We start from the raw sequence: 18,127 nt of genomic DNA, 5'->3' as shown, positions 1-18,127 counted from the left end.
TTCTGAGTCCTGCTGAGCAACAACACTCAGCAGGACCCAAACTGGGGAGGACAGAAAACAGCTTCTGTAGCCATTTCTACCACAATTCCTCAACAACATGTAAACGTTTCCTTACCATTTGGCGAGGATGACACAAACACCAAATTACCCTGGGGTGCAAATGCTCACCACAGTTTAGCCTGGCCTGTTAGTAAGACACATGGAATCTTTGCTCCAGTATGCTCTCAATTACTTCTGGGTCTTTTAGGAGAATCTAAATCTGTTCTGGCACCAAAGGGTAATTTTTAGTCTCATAAGAGCTAGTTTCACAATAAAAAGGAATAAATCCATAGTGTAAAACACATCTTGGAGGAAGCAATAAGCCCTGGAGGTGCCAGTCCTTGTTCCCAGGTGCAGAATTCAAGAATTCACTCACCCCTGACTTTACATCGTACAAAGTGTGTGTGAGGATGATCTTGAAAACTGCGTGGGACCGACTACTCTCTTCGTTCATGTTGGTTGCAGCGACTGTCCGAGATTTGTTGCCTTCAGACATCAGGGACTCTATGTCCTAGAGTGAAATCAAGAAGAAAGGTTTTTTTAATAACCTGCAAATTACCACCAGTTATTACCCATCAATCAGATTTAGATTAAATTTGAGGAACAATACCCTAATGCCTGATGCCGTTTCACACATTACACCAAGGCAAAACACCTTATTTTCTACTTTATGTGCATTTTTGAGATCTTCAGCAGCAGTGGAGATCTCTATAACAGCGGTTTCTCAACTGGTCAATTACAGGCTTCAGCCCTAATTGAAATGAATTACATACCTGGTGCCACCTTCCCCCCCCCAACCCCCCCCTCTGTTTGTAAGGGAAGAAATCAAATACATTTAGATTTACATTCTGCCTCATCCTAAAGAGCTCTCGGCAGTGTATTGTTCAGATGGGGTCCACAGCCTTTAAAAGCATCCTAGTGCAACAAACTCAAGAAGGGGACCAAGGTGGGGGTAGGGAGAGAGGATGATGGTAAACAAGAACATCACAGGCTTTTAAAATACTGAACTCAACCCCTCAAAGTCTCCAAGAAGACCCTTTTATGTCTGGAGAACAGTTAAGACACATTAAAATGCTTCTGTTTTATGGACTGTATTTCTGCTGTTCAATGTCCAATGGCTTTATGTTTTTAGGTTGTGGTTTTTAATTGTAGTTGCCTTGAGCAGGACTCTAAAGAGGCACAGAACAAATTTGTAAAAACTGGGGGGGGGGGAGATGGGGAAATTCTGCTCCAGAAGAAGCATCTAGATTGTGCCTTTAGCTATCTTCTTCCCATATGAGGAGGCTGATTGATATTACATGGAGAGAGTGCATGCATGATCAGGAGGAAAAAAGGAAAGGAAAGGAAAGGAAATTTGTAGAGGTTAAATGCAAATCCTGGGAAGTGATTAAGGGATCAATCGTAAACAGGTTTAATCAGAACTAAGTCCCATGTTATTCAACAGGACTCACTCCCAGGAAAGCATCTTTAGGATTACAGACAGAAGATAATGGCTCAGGAACTGAGCTACAAATCATGGAGCCCCTGGTTTGCTTTAGGCATCTCTCTCTCTCTCTCTCTCTCTCTCTCTCTCTCTCTCTCTCTGTCTCTGCTGCCCTAACTGCTATTTGGGGAATTATAATATTTTGTCTACCTCACAAGGTTGCCGTGTAAGGATCGGTGGTGGAAAGTGCCCTCAAGTCACAATCAACTTATGGCAACCTCATAGGGTTTTCAAGACAGGAGAGGAACAGAGGAGGCCTGAAACTAGCGGCCTGAAACTAGCGTGCTAGGAAGAAGCACCATCAACAAAAGACGGCACATCCACTGCTGGACAATGCCACTTTAAGGCAGCATAGAAAACCACTACTGCTCCGTGTAAGTAGCAGCTTGCCTTGACGTCATCCCTCCGCTTGCCCTTGAGTGTGCTTGGGCAGGCAGAGAAAGCTGTAGATTCCTCCTCCTATTTCCGTCAAGCTGGCTGGCTAAACAAAACGTTTATTCACAGCAAAGAAAAACACTTTTGCCACAAATCAATGGACTCAGCTTGCTGTCAAAGTTTCAGGTTGTAAAGCTACCATTTGAACCCTCTGAAAAGGAGCTGAGATTTTTGCATTTCACTCATTTGCTGAGTCCGTATAAGGAATGGTACCGGGGGTCCCCCAACCAAATTCTAAGTCAAGCTGTGTCATAAGGAAGCCCAAATATCACACAGAGGTCTGGGGATGCAGGAATAAGGCTGACTTGAAAGGAAGGAGCCGTCTCTCTCTGAACCGATTCAGCTAGCCATTTAAGAGATCGTTATGAGGGCAAATAGACAGTGGTTTTTTTATTCTAGTTAAAATTTTATTTATTTACGTTATTTATAGTCCACCTTTATCACTGAGACTCAAGGCAGATTACACAGTATAAGACAAATACAGTCAACAGGATAGGACATCCAACAAACAATGCAATAGGGTTTGGATCGCAGAGGTTTAGGCAGAACTTAGGCAGATCATGAGGGAGAGGGCAGGAAGGGATGAGTCAGTGCTCGACTCCTTTCTTATATGCCTGGGGTAATGGAGATTGCCACTTTGGGGTCAGGAATGAGCTTTCCTCCAGGCCAAATTAGCCCAGGGATCCTGAAGGGTTTTGCCTTCCTCTGGGCATAGAGCAGGGGTCACTGGGGGAGTGGGGGGGTAGTTGTGAATTTCCTGCATTGCGCAGGGGGTTGGACTAGATGACCCCGGAGACCCCTGCCAGCTCTTTATTACTAAATCTGAAAACAAGGAGAAATCTGACACAGAGCTGAAACAAAGCATACGCATTTAAACATGACATGCTAAATGATGCAGAAATTACACAGTGGAAGCATGCTTACAGCGACAGACTGTACACAGTGCTACAGTCCACACAGCCCTTATCCCTTTACCAAAGCATCTTCCTGACCATTCATTGAACAACTTGCTTTGAATCAGATCACAAGTCCACCTAGTCCAGAGCCTCAGGGAAAGATCTTTCCCAGCCCTGTTCCCTAAGATCCCTTAAAGGGAGAAACAGGGAAATTAACCTGGAATCCTCTATACAATTTATTACTATCATTATTAAAAGCAGCAGCAGTTACACCAAGTGTCAGCTGTTCAAAGTCCTTCACACACATTTTCCTTTTCCTTACAAAAGCCTTGGAAGCGAGGCAGCTCTTATCCTATTGCCTAGAAAGCAACTGCTTACTCATCGCTATTCTTAAAGGTGGAAGAGATGTATTTCAGCAAAATGCCATTAACTGCCTATTGATGCATACACCCGATTTCCTACAGCAATGATGGAAATACAGCAGGCCAGTGTCCCTCCCCCCCTACCTGTTCTTATGCAATCAATGTTATCATTAACATTTTTGCAGAAGGCTTGGCATGTTTACTTGCTAAGCCGGTTTTGCAAGATTTTCTTTTTCTAGGAAGAAGTCTGAAAACATTCGAGGACTCCTTCAGTCTTCTCCTTCTACAGAGTAATATTTGTTGTTGTTCAGTTGCACAGTCGAGTCTGACTCTTCACGACCCCATGGACCAGATCACGCCAGGCCCTCCTGTCCTCAGCCGTCCTCTGAAGCTTGCTCAATTTCATGTTTGTTGCATCTATGAGTAATATTACTTAGCCCTAAAGGAACGGGGGGGGGGGGGGCTTTTTTTTTTTTAATGCTGGTTTTACATGCCAGAGGCAATGACTGAACTGGGAGATGGGGGGCATAATAGTGGAACTCAGTTTTGCATGGTTTATACAGAACAGGGCTGCCGATAAATATTTCAAGATATCCTGAAGTGCAGCTCATGACCTCAAGGGAATTGTTAAGAGGTGGCATCACATCCACAAGAACATCAGAACAGAGAAATGCAAAGCCTTCTGATGGCCGGGGGCCTTGCCACAGCTCAGTGGTAACAGCATAAGCTCCGTATGCAGAAGGTCCAAGATCAACCCCTGTCTGACATCTCCAGTGAAGCTCAACAAAAAAGACCTCTGCTTGGGCTCCTGAAGATCCACTGACAGCCAAGCAAACACACAGCGTGAGGAGGCCAGACAGACTAATAATGGTCTGACAAACAAGCCGTACTAGACCAACTGATGATCGCCTTGTCGAACTGTCTCAGAACTATACAGACTCAGGAGGAAGGGGGTTGCTTGCTTCTGTACCCCACTTCTACACATGCTCAGCAGGCTAGGCTAGAACTCTTCTCCTTGACATCTTTTTAGCAGTTGCAGAGGGTTTTGCTTACAATCAGGGAGTATTCCGACATGCAAACCCTTACCTGCAGGCTGAAGTGGTACAGCTCTTTGTCTAGAGAGCCCATAATGGCAGCTCCTTATATTCTCAGGGACTAAGGACACTGAAGCTCCTGCCTCTGTGTAAGTCGGGGGGGGGGAGGAGAGGGGTTCATAAGCCTGGTAATTATACCTACTGAGGGTAGTTATGGGTGAGAGGGGCCTGGTTAAATTACTCTTGTGATAGAAGATACCCACATGATACCGATATTCAAAACAGCCAGGTATTTCTTTACCTTGTAGCTGGCAACAGCTAGTTTTGAAAGCCCATCTACATACGGCCCATAGACATTGTGTTCTCTGACTTTTAAAGACTGACGGCTCCTGTTTGGGAAACACAGAGAGAACAAGAGGTTACTCTTTAAATCACATACACAAATGTTGAGCTTGAACCTGACCAAGGTAAGTTTCATTGATTTCAGTTGGTTCAATGCACCTATGCTTACATCTCTCCTATCAAAGTTCATGGGACCTGAAAGGGTGTATAGCCTCCAGTTATATTTCTATGTTGGATTGTTTACAATTGTTTTTGTTGTGTTTTTATGCATTGATTATTAATAAAATAATTTAAAAAATAAGTTTAAAATAAGATAAAGTAATTCAGGCTGCCCAGCATACAACACAGAACACAAAAAGTGGTGGTGGAAAAGATGAACAAAATACAGATCATAAATTCCTTTGAATACTAACAACAGGGTGAATAATTTAAGATTTTGCCAAGTCTGAAGTCTGTTAAGGCAACTGTTATCAGGATTAAAAAGGAGGGTAAATTATGTTTAGTAACAGGCCAAGTGGATAAAAATAAGAAGAAAAAAACAGAATGGAAAAGGTTGTCAAATTGACAGAAGTTTCTTTTTCTGAATTAATCCCTGCGCGCCAAAAGCTCAAGTTCAAACCTCTTGATAAATCTGGAGTAGGACAGTGTTTCCTACTTGGGGGAACGCTGTAGGAATCAGCAAGGTTTTCAATTAAGTTTCAAAATCAATGGAATGCCCCACCAGATCCTCAAAATGCAAGAACATTATCTTCTACTTACACACTGAGAAGTATTGCAAGCATATTGAGGGAAATATTTAAGGCAACCCTATAGAACTTACTCTGCACAGCATCTAGGGCACCATGTTTCAATATCACATAAGATGAACTCTGTGATTTGGTCTTGAAAATAAGAATGGTTGGAATGAACTAAAATGCCCACACATTGTCTTGTGAACTGCAATGCATCAAATGTGATGGGGAGAAACACAGTCTACTGGTCAAGATTCTTCTTGTCCTTCCTTCCAAGTGCATCACCATATTCCTCCACCCTGCTTGTCCCCTCCTCATTCAGCAGACACAGAAATCAGGGGCCAGCAGTTGTTATGGCTTGGTTCCACCATCACTCGAATGATAAAAGGGTTGGAACACTTTCCCTATGAGGAAAGGTTAAAGCGCTTAGGGCTCTTTAGCTTGGAGACGACGACGACTGAGGGGTGACATGATCGAGGTTTATTAGATTATGCATGGGATAGAGCAGGTAGGGTCGGTCGGGTTAGAACGGATAAAAGGAAGTACTTCTTCACCCAAAGAGTGATTAACACATGGAATTCACTGCTACAGGAGGTGGTGGCGGCTACAAGCATGGACGGCTTCAAAAGGGAATTAGATAGGCATATGGAGCAGAGGTCCATCAGTGGCTATTAGCCACAAGGTATAGATAGGGGCTCCGGGGCAAGTGATGCTCTGTCTTCTTGGTGCTTGGGGGGGGGGGTCAACAGTGGGAGGGCTCCTAGTGTCCTGGCCCCACTGGTGGACCTCCTGATGGCACCTGGTATTTCTGGCCACTGTGTGACACAGAGTGTTGGACTGGATGGGCCTTTGGCCTGATCCAACATTGGCGTCTCTTATGTTCTTATCCAACAAGTGGTGAGGAGCAGCAGACACCACTGTCTTGCAGGAAGACTCAGCAGCAAAGTGAGCAGTGGCCCAGCCCTTCCACCATTACACAGTACAGTAGATGAGGAGAGGTTGGCTGCTGGGCCTTGGTGAGTTGGGGACCTTCTGAGGCCCTCAGATCAATACGTCTGCCTAGTGATGCCCACCCGCCCCCAGTGCCAGCCCTGAATGCAATGACTCTGTACAAAGGCAGCTTCAGCATACTCAGCTGTCTGATCAAAAACATGATCTTAGCTCCCACTATTAACAAGATGAACAGAAACCCCAGGCACAAATTCTTCAGTAAGTTCCCCTGGATTGTTCCTCTATTGCAAAGTGTACCAGAGAAGATTTTTAACAAGAATGCATTTTTTTGGAAATTAATCTGCAAACGTTCATTCCTGTAAGAAAAATTTAGGTCACCCAATACCGTAGTTACTCAAAAGGAAGGCAACTCTGAATGTAAGATGATCCCCATAAAAAGATACTATACACACACACACCCCAATAGGAGACAAAACTAACTCTTATGCAAATGTAAGACGATCCCCTTTTTTGACAGCACACCTTTGAAGGGGGGGAAGAGTCCTGCAGAGGAGTAAATGCTGTATATTGTGGACCACAGTATTAATATCTTTTAAAGAAATCATAACGTGATTAGTATAAAAAATTAAGAGGAGGTGCGGAAGAACACAGCCTTAGATAATTCTTCTTTAAATACTACGTTTGTATGTTGTCCTTGAGGGTCAAATCTTTCCCTAATACAGGCTGTAAGAAAACAGAGCACAGAGCACAATCTGATCTTTTTATATTTGTCTGATGCCATTTAGACTGAAGTTGATCCCTAAGATTGGCGTTTGCAAGCATTAGCAAACTATTTCCAATTAGCGTTAATATGAAACGAGTTTAAAATCTGCCTGTTCCTTAGAAAAAGCTTTCAAGCTGAGATAACAAATCGATCTCAGAGGCCAGGTGAATCAAAATGTTTGGTCTGTTGGTATTTGGTAAATAAAGCATGAGCATCTGCAGTACAGCTAAACAACAAATAAGAATATCTGGCAAAGGTTCTCATTAATGCAACTAGCATCATTAAGCTTATAATTTACATACAAATGGTGGTGGTGGTAGAATGTGCCTGTCAAGTTGCGGCTGACTTCTGGAGACCCTGTAGGGTTTTCAAGGCAAGAGACATCCAGAGGTGGTTTGCCACGGCCAGCCTCTCCGTCATGACTGTGGACTTCCCTGGTGGTCTCCCACCCAAGTACCAACCAGGGCCAGCCCTGCCTAGGCTTCCAAGATCTGAGGAGATCGGGCTAGTCTGGGCCATCTAGGTTAGGGCACGTACAAATACTTTGAGTTACCTAGTTAATCTGAATGGGAATCTCTCTCTGAGCAAAAAAAAAAAAAGTTTAGATTGTATCAAACTCGTAGAGGAATCACCTCTAACAAAAAGTCTTCCTCTGGAAGGCTGCCTTCATGTCAACACTGTCCATCAATCAAATTAAATCAATACAATGAACAAAAGTCTTAAAATTATGTATCATCCTATTAGCCAAGAAATCCTAATAGGATTCTACTTTGACACTGCTCCACCCCAGCACAAGTAAATCAGTCATACAACACCCCCCCACAAAGAATTAAAAAATAAAGTAAAAAAAATACTAAAGCAACAGAATTAAAATGTTTTTGTGCTATTGAGCCGTGCTAACAGAACACAGAATTATTTCTATCAGGCAACAGCCTCAAGCTATACACTTTAAAATATTATATAGGGAAAATGAAGGAATGCTGCTGTTGGCTGATGCCGCCATGGTTTGGGCTGTGTTCTCCCCGCTCCCCCGCCTTCCCTCCGCTGCCCTCCCTCCTCCTCCTGGAATGCACTCCAGGTTTCTTCCCTTTATCTCTCCTGTGGTCTTGAAGCCATGTTCGGCAGCACAGCTTTTTCCCACTGAGAGCTGAGGGCCGTTTTCTGTGAGCGCGCTTGCTTGCTCCTCCTTATTGGTCTGCGTCTATCGGGGGGCCTGTATAAATTGGGTATAATAGTCCGTATTCCCACCTACCCCCCATTTCTGACACAAAGTGTGTCGTATGATGACCTGAATACCTTTCTCAATAAACTGCACCTTTATCAAGGAACGTTGTTGAGCTTGATTGACTTGGGACTCTGACAGCTGCTTCCTGGCAGGTCAGTCAATCGGTTGCTAGACGCTGGGGATTGAACCTGGGACCTTCTGCATACAAAGCAGATGCTCTACCACTGAGCCATGGCTCCTCCCTCTAAAATGAGTGCTTGTTTTGATTTGGAGAGTGGTGGATTAATTCGGCTCATAGGAGGAGAGGCAGAATTCCCTTTCCTTAAAGTGACCAAGTTTTTACTAGGTTGCCAATAGACTTCATTCTTGGCACAGGTTCCCCCTTACCCCTTTGGGTCCAGAAGATCCCTGACTTTCTCATTGTAGATTTCCATGTAGGACACTTCCACTTTGAAACTCTGTTCTTCATTTTCCTCTTTCTGGGCTCTCTCGAATAGGGTGCTGCAGAGCCGAGGGATTAATCCAGGCTGGTCCGCCGTGCCCATCATCGTGTATGATTTTCCAGACCCTGCATAAATGGGACAGAAGATACTTAGGAAGGCTATGTAGGAGAAGGTAGGAGAGGAGACAAACCATAGGACAAAGTTTTTTTCTTTTTTCTTTTTAGGGGGTGCCTTATAATGATTTTTCCTAATTACACAGGAAAGGAGCACTCAATAATTAAGGTGAGAGATGCATCAGATTGTTTTGAATTTATGGGGAAAGCACCAGAACAAAAGGTACATCCTTGTCATAGACATTAAGGCACTGATTTGTACATTTCCCTTCTCCAGAGAGCAAGTAAACTGTCGTAATGACCCAAGGCATCTCAAACTGAGCGAGGACCATCTAATCTGCAGCCTCATACTCTTCCATTAAAGGTGCACTTAACCCAAGGACAGGAACAGTGCATGCAGAAGATGTTCATCTGCAGTGTGGGAAAGCACTTGGGCAGCAGAATATCGGTAATACTTTGCCGCATCTCTGAGTATCATCCCACAGCTCAGAGCCTCCCACTAATTTTTATCATTCTGAAGGCCTATTGTCGATTTTAGGGGTGGGGGGGAAGGGAAAGGGAGTTCCAAATCTTGAGGAATTTTAAAAAGAGCTAGGGGAACTCATTAGCATAACTCATTAGCATATGCCACACTCCCTGACATCACCGGAAGTGTGTCATAAGGCCACACCCTTTGACATCACCGGAAGTGTGTCATAAGGCCACACCCCCTGACATCACCGGAAGTGTGTCATAAGGCCACACACACCGCCCCCAATGGTCCCGGCCGGCGGGAGTGCAAGGAAGCCCCGCGAAGGCCCTCCCTGGCCCCAGGCAGGCAGGGGTGGGGAGAGGCAGGGAGGAAGCAACTTACCCTCCCTCTTCTCCTGCCTCCTCCTGGCTGAACGAGGGCCGGAAGCGGGGCGGCCGGAAGCAGGGGGCGGGGCTTCGTCATGTGCCCCGCCCCCCGTACCTCATCCGGGGGAACTGCGATCCCCCGCAATCCCCCCCAAATGACCTCTGATTTTAACAAAGCAGAAACATCCAGGAAAGCTATTCCATAACATAACAGCAGCCACTCAAAAAGCACTAGATTTAGCAGTGATCACCATAACCAGGGCTTTTTTTGTAGAAAAAGCCCAGCAGGAGCTCATTAGCATAATAGGCCATACACAATATCAGAAACTCATTAGCATATTAGGCCACACCCCTGATAGCACAGCGCATTAGCATATTAGGCCACACCCCATGCCTTCTCTTGGCTTGCCCAGGTGCCCCGCAGCTGCAGGAAGCCCAGGCAAGTCGGCCCTTGGACTTTTAAATGCCTCCCCGATCTTTCCAGGGCCCCCTCTGGCCTGCCCGCCTTGGAGTAACTAGGGGGGCCGCTCTCCAGGCCTTCCCTCTGTAGCCACACATGAAGAGTGGGCATGGCCAACTCTGAAGCCAGCCGGAACTCCATTCCTATGCGTTCCTGTCCAAAAATAGCCCTGACCATAACTATCCTACAGAAGGAAACAACCAATAGTTTATACCCACTACCACATCCCTTTTGGTCCATATATGACAACAGCAATAGCCTTTGTGGTAAATGGGACACTGACCTGGTGGAGAGCTCTTCTTCTACCATATCCTCGTCCCACCACTACCACCCAGTAATGCTATTACCACAAGTGGAGCAAAGGACAGGCCAGGACTGCTCTTCCGAGGATGATACTACCCACTGCTATCTCAAACTAACCCCAGCCTTCAGGCTCTGAGAAAGGTAGCCCTTGACCTTTCACAATAGGAATTAATGGAAACATACATATACAGCAAGTGCTGGGATAGTCTTCAGGCGGACACTACTGCCCACTTCCATTCAGCCCTTTCCTGAACCGTTTTCTTGGTCCCTCCAAAGTGCAATGGAATGTTGTGTATGTAAAGTGTGTGTAAAGTTGCAGCTGCCTTATGGAGACCCCTGCAAGGGATCTTCAAGGCAAGTGAGAAGCGGAGGTAGTTTGCCATTGCCTTCCTCTGTAGGGTCTTCCTTGGTGGTCTCTTTTGCAATGGAATGCTAGGAATAGGCTTATTAAGAGAGATCTCTCTTTCCAGAATTATGTCAAAACATGATTTGCTCTTTTATTTTTTGTAGAATTCCATCAATGTAGATGGCACTTCCCAGAAAACGAGGTGACTGGTTCCTGCCCCAAGGAGCTTACAATTCCAAAATTTGCCATAATGGAGGGAAGAAAAACAGAGGAGGAAAAATATGCATCCATTTCATTTAGATGTATTTAGGCTTAGGGTTTTTTTGGGGGGGGGGCTAAGGGATTGTACCACAGATTTCATGGTGCAGATGAATTTTGAGGTGACATTGAACGAAAGTGAGCTAGGGAGCATCTAGCCATAGTTTAGAACCGAATATCCATCATTTGGAATGTTCATCACTCTGCAAACCATGGTTTAGAGCTGCTTACCTGCCTTCATTGTCTAGTTGTTCAATGTTTCAATCTCTTTGTGCTGTGGCCTTTGGAAGAAGAATGACTGTACACTATTGCTCAGGCACCACACCAGAACATAGGTAGTACGAACCATAGCTGCTAACCTGCTTCAAGCCATGGTTGTTGTTTCTAGTTTCCCTCCTGATCACAAACCATGGTTTGTCAAATCCATACAATTCAGCCAACCAAGTGAAAATATAAGCCAGACCTCAGCTACTGAAAGTTTTTTGGGTTGCATGCCACTATAAATGTATGAACATGACAAATTTCAGTTCTGAATACTGAATAACACGACAGTTCTGAATAACTGAAATATGGCAAATTTCAGTTCTGCCCCACTTTTTACACCAATTGCTTGGCCAGACCTTAGAAAACCCTCAATATATCAATCTATATTCTCGTCAGATGTTCTGCAGTAGAGCCAAATGAGAGCACTGGTTCAGTTTCAGCCTTTGCAAGTTTCCACTAGACAGCTAGAGTGGTGCAGGAGGTGACAACTGAATGCTGACAGCCACGAAACCGCACAGCCCTGCAGAAGCAAAGCTGTCATAGGGGAGAACAGGAGAAGTAGTCCTGCAGATACTATGCTCCAGGGCTGTAAAGGGCTTTGTATGCAACAGCCAGTACCTTGAATTGAACCCAGTAACTGTTGGGCAGCCAATGGAGTGACTGCAGAATGGGTGCGATTGTGTAAGATCAGTCATACCTCTTGCTCTGTACCCATTGCTGGACTACAAGGAATTCTGACATCATGATCACAAGGATAATCATCACCAAAGTTGACCTCCCACAATGAAGGTAGGGCCACCCTTGAATTGGCTCTGGGTGTGTTCTGAAGGCATCTGATGCCGCAACCTTGACTGAAGCTCAGTAGTTCTGGGTCTCCTCAGTGCCCCACAATGGGAGACTTCCTGAGAATCCTATGAAAGCTGCCTTGTTCCATAAAGGAAGAAAGGCAGGATAAAAATAAAGTACCATGCTTATTATTATTAATGTACAATTCTGGGATAGAGACCACTAAGGGTCTGTGAATATAAAGCCAGTCTGGTTCGACTCTAGGGTTGCAGTGCTCATCTCCATTTCCAAGCCAAAGAGCCAGCGCTGTCCGAAGACGTTCCCGTGGTCATGTGGCCGGCATAACTAAACACCAAGGCGCACGGAATGCTGTTACCTTCCCACCGAAGTGGTACCTATTTATCTACTTGCAATTTCTTGCTTTCGAACTGCTAGATTGGCAGGAGCTGGAACTAGAGACAGGAGCTCACTCCATCATGCGGCAACTCGGGTCTCGAACTGCTGAACTACTGACCTTCCACAGCCTGCAGTTCAGCGTCTTAACCACTTGAGCCACTGCAGCTCCACTCTGTGAATATACCTTAAAAGCTGAGTGCACTGTTGTGCTTAGCAAAGCAATGGACAGAGTCCCCATTGAGACTTTAAATGGCAAGATGGCTGAACAAGGCGGCCAGGCAGAATATGGCACATGGATGGAATTGTTAAGGCACCAATTTTATCCATTCTTTGGCATGTAAATGTTATGGTCCCAAAGCTACTTAAGGGCTTTATAGATCAAAATCAGCTCCTCCTCAGCTGCCTATCTTTATGTCAAATTCACACCCACATTTCTTTTATCCACTGTTTTAAGAAGAGGCAAGGTCTAACAAACATGTCATGTGCATAACTGGCAATTTTTACTTTCTAGCTTCCACCCTACAATGGCTTACCAGTCTGCCCATAGGCAAAGATACATGCATTGTAGCCTTCAAAGGCATTCTGGAGAATGTTCTCTCCAAGGCACTTGAAAACAACATCTTGGCCTAAAATTAGAACAAGAAGATTCAAATTATTGGGGTGGGGGGTAGGGTGAAGGCATAAAATTCCTTTGATAAGCCCCTTCAACAACTTCAAACACTACACCATGCAGCACCATCTGAAAACATTAATGTCTTTCATGTGAATCCAAAACAAATGAAGCCTTTAAGGACGGAAACCGCAGAGCAGATACTCATCTTGACTTCACCAAAGACTCTAATAGCCCCCTTTTGAATTACTCCACATCTACACCGACACATTAAGGATCACAACAAGGCTGTGAGTAAATTTAGGATTGTAGAACAAAGCTCTAGCCTAGAGGAAGGCTAAGACGTGCATGATACTTTGCACATCTAAAGTAATGTTAATTTAGCGTGTTTGTATACCACCGTTCCTCCAAGGAACCCATGGGGATTATTTGATTAGTACCCCACTATAACCCTGTACGTTAAGGCAGATCAAACTGAGCAGAGTTGACAGATCAAAGGTCACTCAATGACCTGCATGGATGTGAAAGAATTTGAACCCAGGTCATATGAAGCTTCTCTACACTGAGTCAGACCCACTGGTCTGTTAAAGTCTGTGTTGTCCACCCTGATTGGCAGTGGCTTTCCAGGGTCTGAAATAAAAGTCTTTCACCTGCTACCTTTTGTTTGTTTGTTTTAAATAAAACACTATAGATGATGGGGCTGGAATTTAGGATCTTCTGCAAGCAAAGCAGATGTTCCACCACTGAGCTGCAGCCTTCCCTGGCCCAAATCCACCTTGGATTACAGATAACTGTAATGAGAGCCTTCCTATACAAAGCCAGCAAGATGCTTAAAGACCACTTCCTCTTCTTCATAGGAAGCATCTGGTTTTCTTTTACTTGGCACTACGAACGTTTTGAAAACAAAACACACATGAATATACAGATAGTGGCAGATACAAGGTTTGCTTGAACAGCAGTGAGAAGCAGGAACCTCTGCCCATCAGCACACCCTGCAGTCAAAGTTCCCAGTCATGTGACTGCAGACATGGGGGTGGGGTGGTTGCAGGGGGAAGCACAGAATGAAACTGAAGGTTGGGAGGAGATATATATGTAATCTTCTCTATCCTGCTGTTCTTCTTGCCAATATCATGCCCCATCCTCCAGATTCATTTCTACCTGTAGGGGATAACAAGATCCCATATTTTCTCCCTTGTGGAAACGAAGTGTTTTAGGGAGCATGATTTTGACCTGTGGGGAAAGGGTTAAGCAGGTTCTTGCAACCTCTGCTGTTCTGCTTGTTTAGAAATCTTTCTAAGTGCCTTTAGATTTTGTTTTAAAAATACACTGGGAAGTAACATAGATCTCTGCATCGTGCTTAGGTTGGACTAAGGTTGCCAAGTCACTTACCCTTAAAAGCGGGGGAGAGTTTTCAGGCTGATTGCTAGAGCGTCAGCCAGTGACATGCCCGGCGCGATGATGTTACCTCCAGGTGATGTCATTGCGCCGGGCACGTCGGCCCGAACCGTGCACTTTGGGGGCAGGGTTCCCCCCGCCAGCCTGATCCAGACCGGCGGATTGGGTGCCCTTTGAGCGGGGGAGCCTCCGCCCTCCCAGGGGACCTGGCAGCCCTAGGTTGGACCTACTAAGCCCTGCTGACACAAAGAATGATATTCATACACCATTATGGAACTGACCCTAAGGAGGCACCCCAGATTCTCTGGATCCTTCACTGCATTTGCCTATCATTCATAAGGCTTTAGGTTTCTTTTGTAGGGTCAAAATCTCAGAGTAATGTATCTGTAAGTGGAGAAGCACGCCTAAGTTCAAAAGACTGAACACAGCTAAGACAACATCACCTCATCTACAGCATCCTACAGCATCACCAATACTATTTCACCCCAGAGTTACTCTTAGTGACACCATAATTCTACCTGCATATTTTTCTTTGACCGTTTCATCTATCGACCAGAAGCAGTGATCGTAGGCAAACACCTGCATAGAGATAACCAAAGACACATCTTATTTTTAAAAACCCAGTAGAAGAAGCCACAATGAAGATAAGAAGCTCTGATTAGCAGGAGGACAACATAATTTGGCGTACTGAGATTCAGATTCAGACACCTTTAATGGCATAGTAGTAGTATATAATAAATACATTTAAAAAGATACATTGAATTCCAGTAAGTAAATTTAGACAATAAAATATGTGTATTATGTAAAAAGACAGTATCTAAGTGTGGCTGATTCGGCTAAGAATTCTGCAACCATAATTGTAGTATCAGTATTAACATTGTTAAGAAGATATTGCACAGTTTTAAGATTATTAGTAAATAAGTGTGGCCAAAGGGGTAACAGTTTCATACGTGAAGATGTATGCAGCTGGCAGTCCAGAATAATATGGAAGATTGTGTCTGGGGCCATGCTGGAACATTTGCAGAGTCTTTCCTGGGGAGGGATGTTGTTAAATCGACCCCAGAACATGTTTGAGGGAAAGACGTTTAGCCAAGCCAACATAAAGGCTCTAAATTTGGCATACTGAACAGCACTTCATAAAAATATCCAAGGCAACTTGCAACAGCAACAACATTGAACACAGATACAAATAAATGAACCAACAAAAACATACTCCTATATAGGTAACTGCCAGTTCACAGTTCCCCTGTGGGACATTGTAGAACATTACAGGGGATGAATTTTGAATCGACTAAGGGTTAAAAAGACTCACACCATCTATCCCATAAAAACCCAGGGCCAGATTTGGACTGGGCCTGCCAGTTTCAATGGCTACCCCACTCCATGGTTTCCTGTATTCTGGGTCAGGCAAGAACCAATAATCTCAGTCCAGTAACCTGCACATTTGGATAATGGGGTTAAATTACTTCCAAATTCTGTTTGGAAGTCCCCTGAGAAAGGGACCAAGTATGACTGCACGCACGCTGACTGTGGGGGCTGAGAGATGTATTCAGCATAGAACCCTCTCATACCCTTGCCCCATATTTAAGGAGATATTTGTGTGTTCTGTAACAGTACACTGGTCTTCCTAACCACACAAGGCTGTGTTTGATTTCAGGCCTGAGTTTTGTTGTTGTTCAAAAGCCACATACAAAGCTGCCCTTAAAGGAGAAATGAAGACCTATGGAGAAAGGAATGAACGAACAACATATCTGCAGATATATAGGCTTCCATATATCCACTGTGAAATGAAAAAAAGGCTAGGTTGGTAAACAGCAATGCAATCCAGGATAGGGCAAATATGAGAGAAAGCTTTACACATACATACAGAACAGAACCTCTCATCCACAGCCTTCAAAGCTGGTTTCTCATTTGTTCCTGTGACTCATGTTTTGGCGGCCAATGCTGGGGTTTTTTAAGTAGAAAGGAGCTTTTAAATTGAATTTAAAAAGGAAGAGTGACAAATATTTGTGCAGTGTCCAAAGTCCAATCAATCACAGTTTTTCACAAACACACACAGACTACAAAGCATGAGTGAAATTTCTTTACCTTTGGTTGACTCCTGCAGTTCCAGGAGGGGAAACAGCCCAAACATGCAAGAAAAAGAAGAGAGAAAATAGTTGGTTAACACACAATGAATTTCAAAGACAAAAGAAACAAGCAAATACATTAAAACACATCAAACAACAGCCTTAGCCGCTTCCACCAATACACCCTTCCAATTGCAGCTCTGTATGTGGAAAACTCCCCGCAGTGGGGTACCTGGCACTGAGTTTACTAAGCCCTATGTGACAAGCCAACACCCTTTTTGCCTTGGCATTTTTAAAAAATCTTCTGCAGTTTTGTGACCTTGCCTCTTTGCCTCCTGCTCTCCTTGAACTTGATATTGCTTTTCATTGCTGTTTTCGCTCCTCTGCTTTGATCAAGGGTCTGGGTGGTGTTACTGGGGCCCACAGAGAATCTTTGTCCGGGAGCCTCTGGTGAAGCTCAGCAGCCACACCGACTGGGAAGCTCAAACAGCTGTCTGTGGGGCTGTCCCCATGCCAGCAATCTCCCAGCAAGGCATCAAAGGAACTTTAATACTGACAGAGGCGCACCACCATTTGTCTACCCTCAGGCCGGGCCTGCTTCACAAAATGGCACAACAAATTGAACAAAGGGGGCACCTGTGGACTGTTCCTTCCGGGAAACACACTCAATAACCACCCTTTGAATTAGGTTAGGCTGGGGTCCCCAACACAATGCCCACAGACACCTATCCTCAGTGCTCGCCAAATATTTTTAGAAAGCGGGCAGGGTCAGGTAGGGTTTTTGACCAGCAAGGGTTCTCATTGGTCACTGGAGATCTGATTGCCCTTGTGGATTTTTTAAAAACTTCACTTTGAAGAAGAAGAGAAGAGAAGAGATTGGATTTATACCCCGCCCTTCACTACCCAAAGGTGTCTCAGAGCGGCTTATAAACTCCTTTCCCTTCCCCTCCCCACAACAGACACCCTGTGAGGTAGGTGGGGCTGAGAGAACTCTTGACAGAAACTGCTCTTTTTCAAGAACAGCTGTGCCAGAGTTATGGCTTGCCCAAGGTCATCCAGTCAGGTGCAAGTGGAGGAGTGGGGAATCAAACCCGGTTCTCCCAGATTAGAGTCCGCGCACTTAACCACTACACCAAACTGGCTCTTTGGCGGCAGCTGCCACCACAGCACAAGTATCTTCACTGTGGCAGCCATTTTGTGGCTGGTTCCGCTTCCTACGGCAGGTGTTTCATGGCAACCACGCCATAACAGAATTCCAAAGGTGCCCACAGCTTCAAAAAGTTGGGGACCCTAGGTTGGGCTGACAGCAAGATTTGGCTCAAGGTCATCTAGTAGGTTTTGTGACAGGGATGGAATTTGACCTCACCTCTCTCTGTCTAGATCCAAAACACCATCCTTTACACCACAACAGTTCTCAGTTACTTGACCCAGCAGCAGCAGCAGCAGCAGCAACCTTATCACATCCTGCTGTGCTTTGTGCTGCGCGGTTGCCTGTCCCAGGGCTGATGAAGAGCCTACCTTACTGCCTTACCATCTTAAAAAAGAGCCCTTTATGCAGCTCAGATAAGCAGCTGAGGAACTGGTCC

At 44.9% G+C, this 18,127-nt stretch overlaps 1 protein-coding gene across 1 annotated transcript in view; it reads right to left on the bottom strand.

Annotated features, from left to right (window-relative positions):
- The window catches only part of KIF13B (kinesin family member 13B), a 195,181-nt gene that overhangs the window by 124,233 nt on the left and 52,821 nt on the right, over positions 1-18,127 (bottom strand). The window contains exons 3-8 of the mRNA XM_015406436.1: positions 16,561-16,573; positions 14,991-15,051; positions 13,001-13,093; positions 8,649-8,829; positions 4,551-4,638; positions 416-550 (exon numbers count right to left, since the gene is read on the bottom strand). Of these exons, the coding sequence (XP_015261922.1) occupies positions 416-550; positions 4,551-4,638; positions 8,649-8,829; positions 13,001-13,093; positions 14,991-15,051; positions 16,561-16,573 (571 nt within the window). The remainder of the gene's footprint in view (positions 1-415; positions 551-4,550; positions 4,639-8,648; positions 8,830-13,000; positions 13,094-14,990; positions 15,052-16,560; positions 16,574-18,127) is intronic.

This window comes from Gekko japonicus, unplaced genomic scaffold (assembly GCF_001447785.1).
Source record: "Gekko japonicus isolate JY-2015 unplaced genomic scaffold, Gekko_japonicus_V1.1 scaffold7, whole genome shotgun sequence".
NCBI classification, from domain to species: domain Eukaryota; kingdom Metazoa; phylum Chordata; class Lepidosauria; order Squamata; family Gekkonidae; genus Gekko; species Gekko japonicus.
This window is presented reverse-complemented; position numbering and strand designations above follow the sequence as displayed.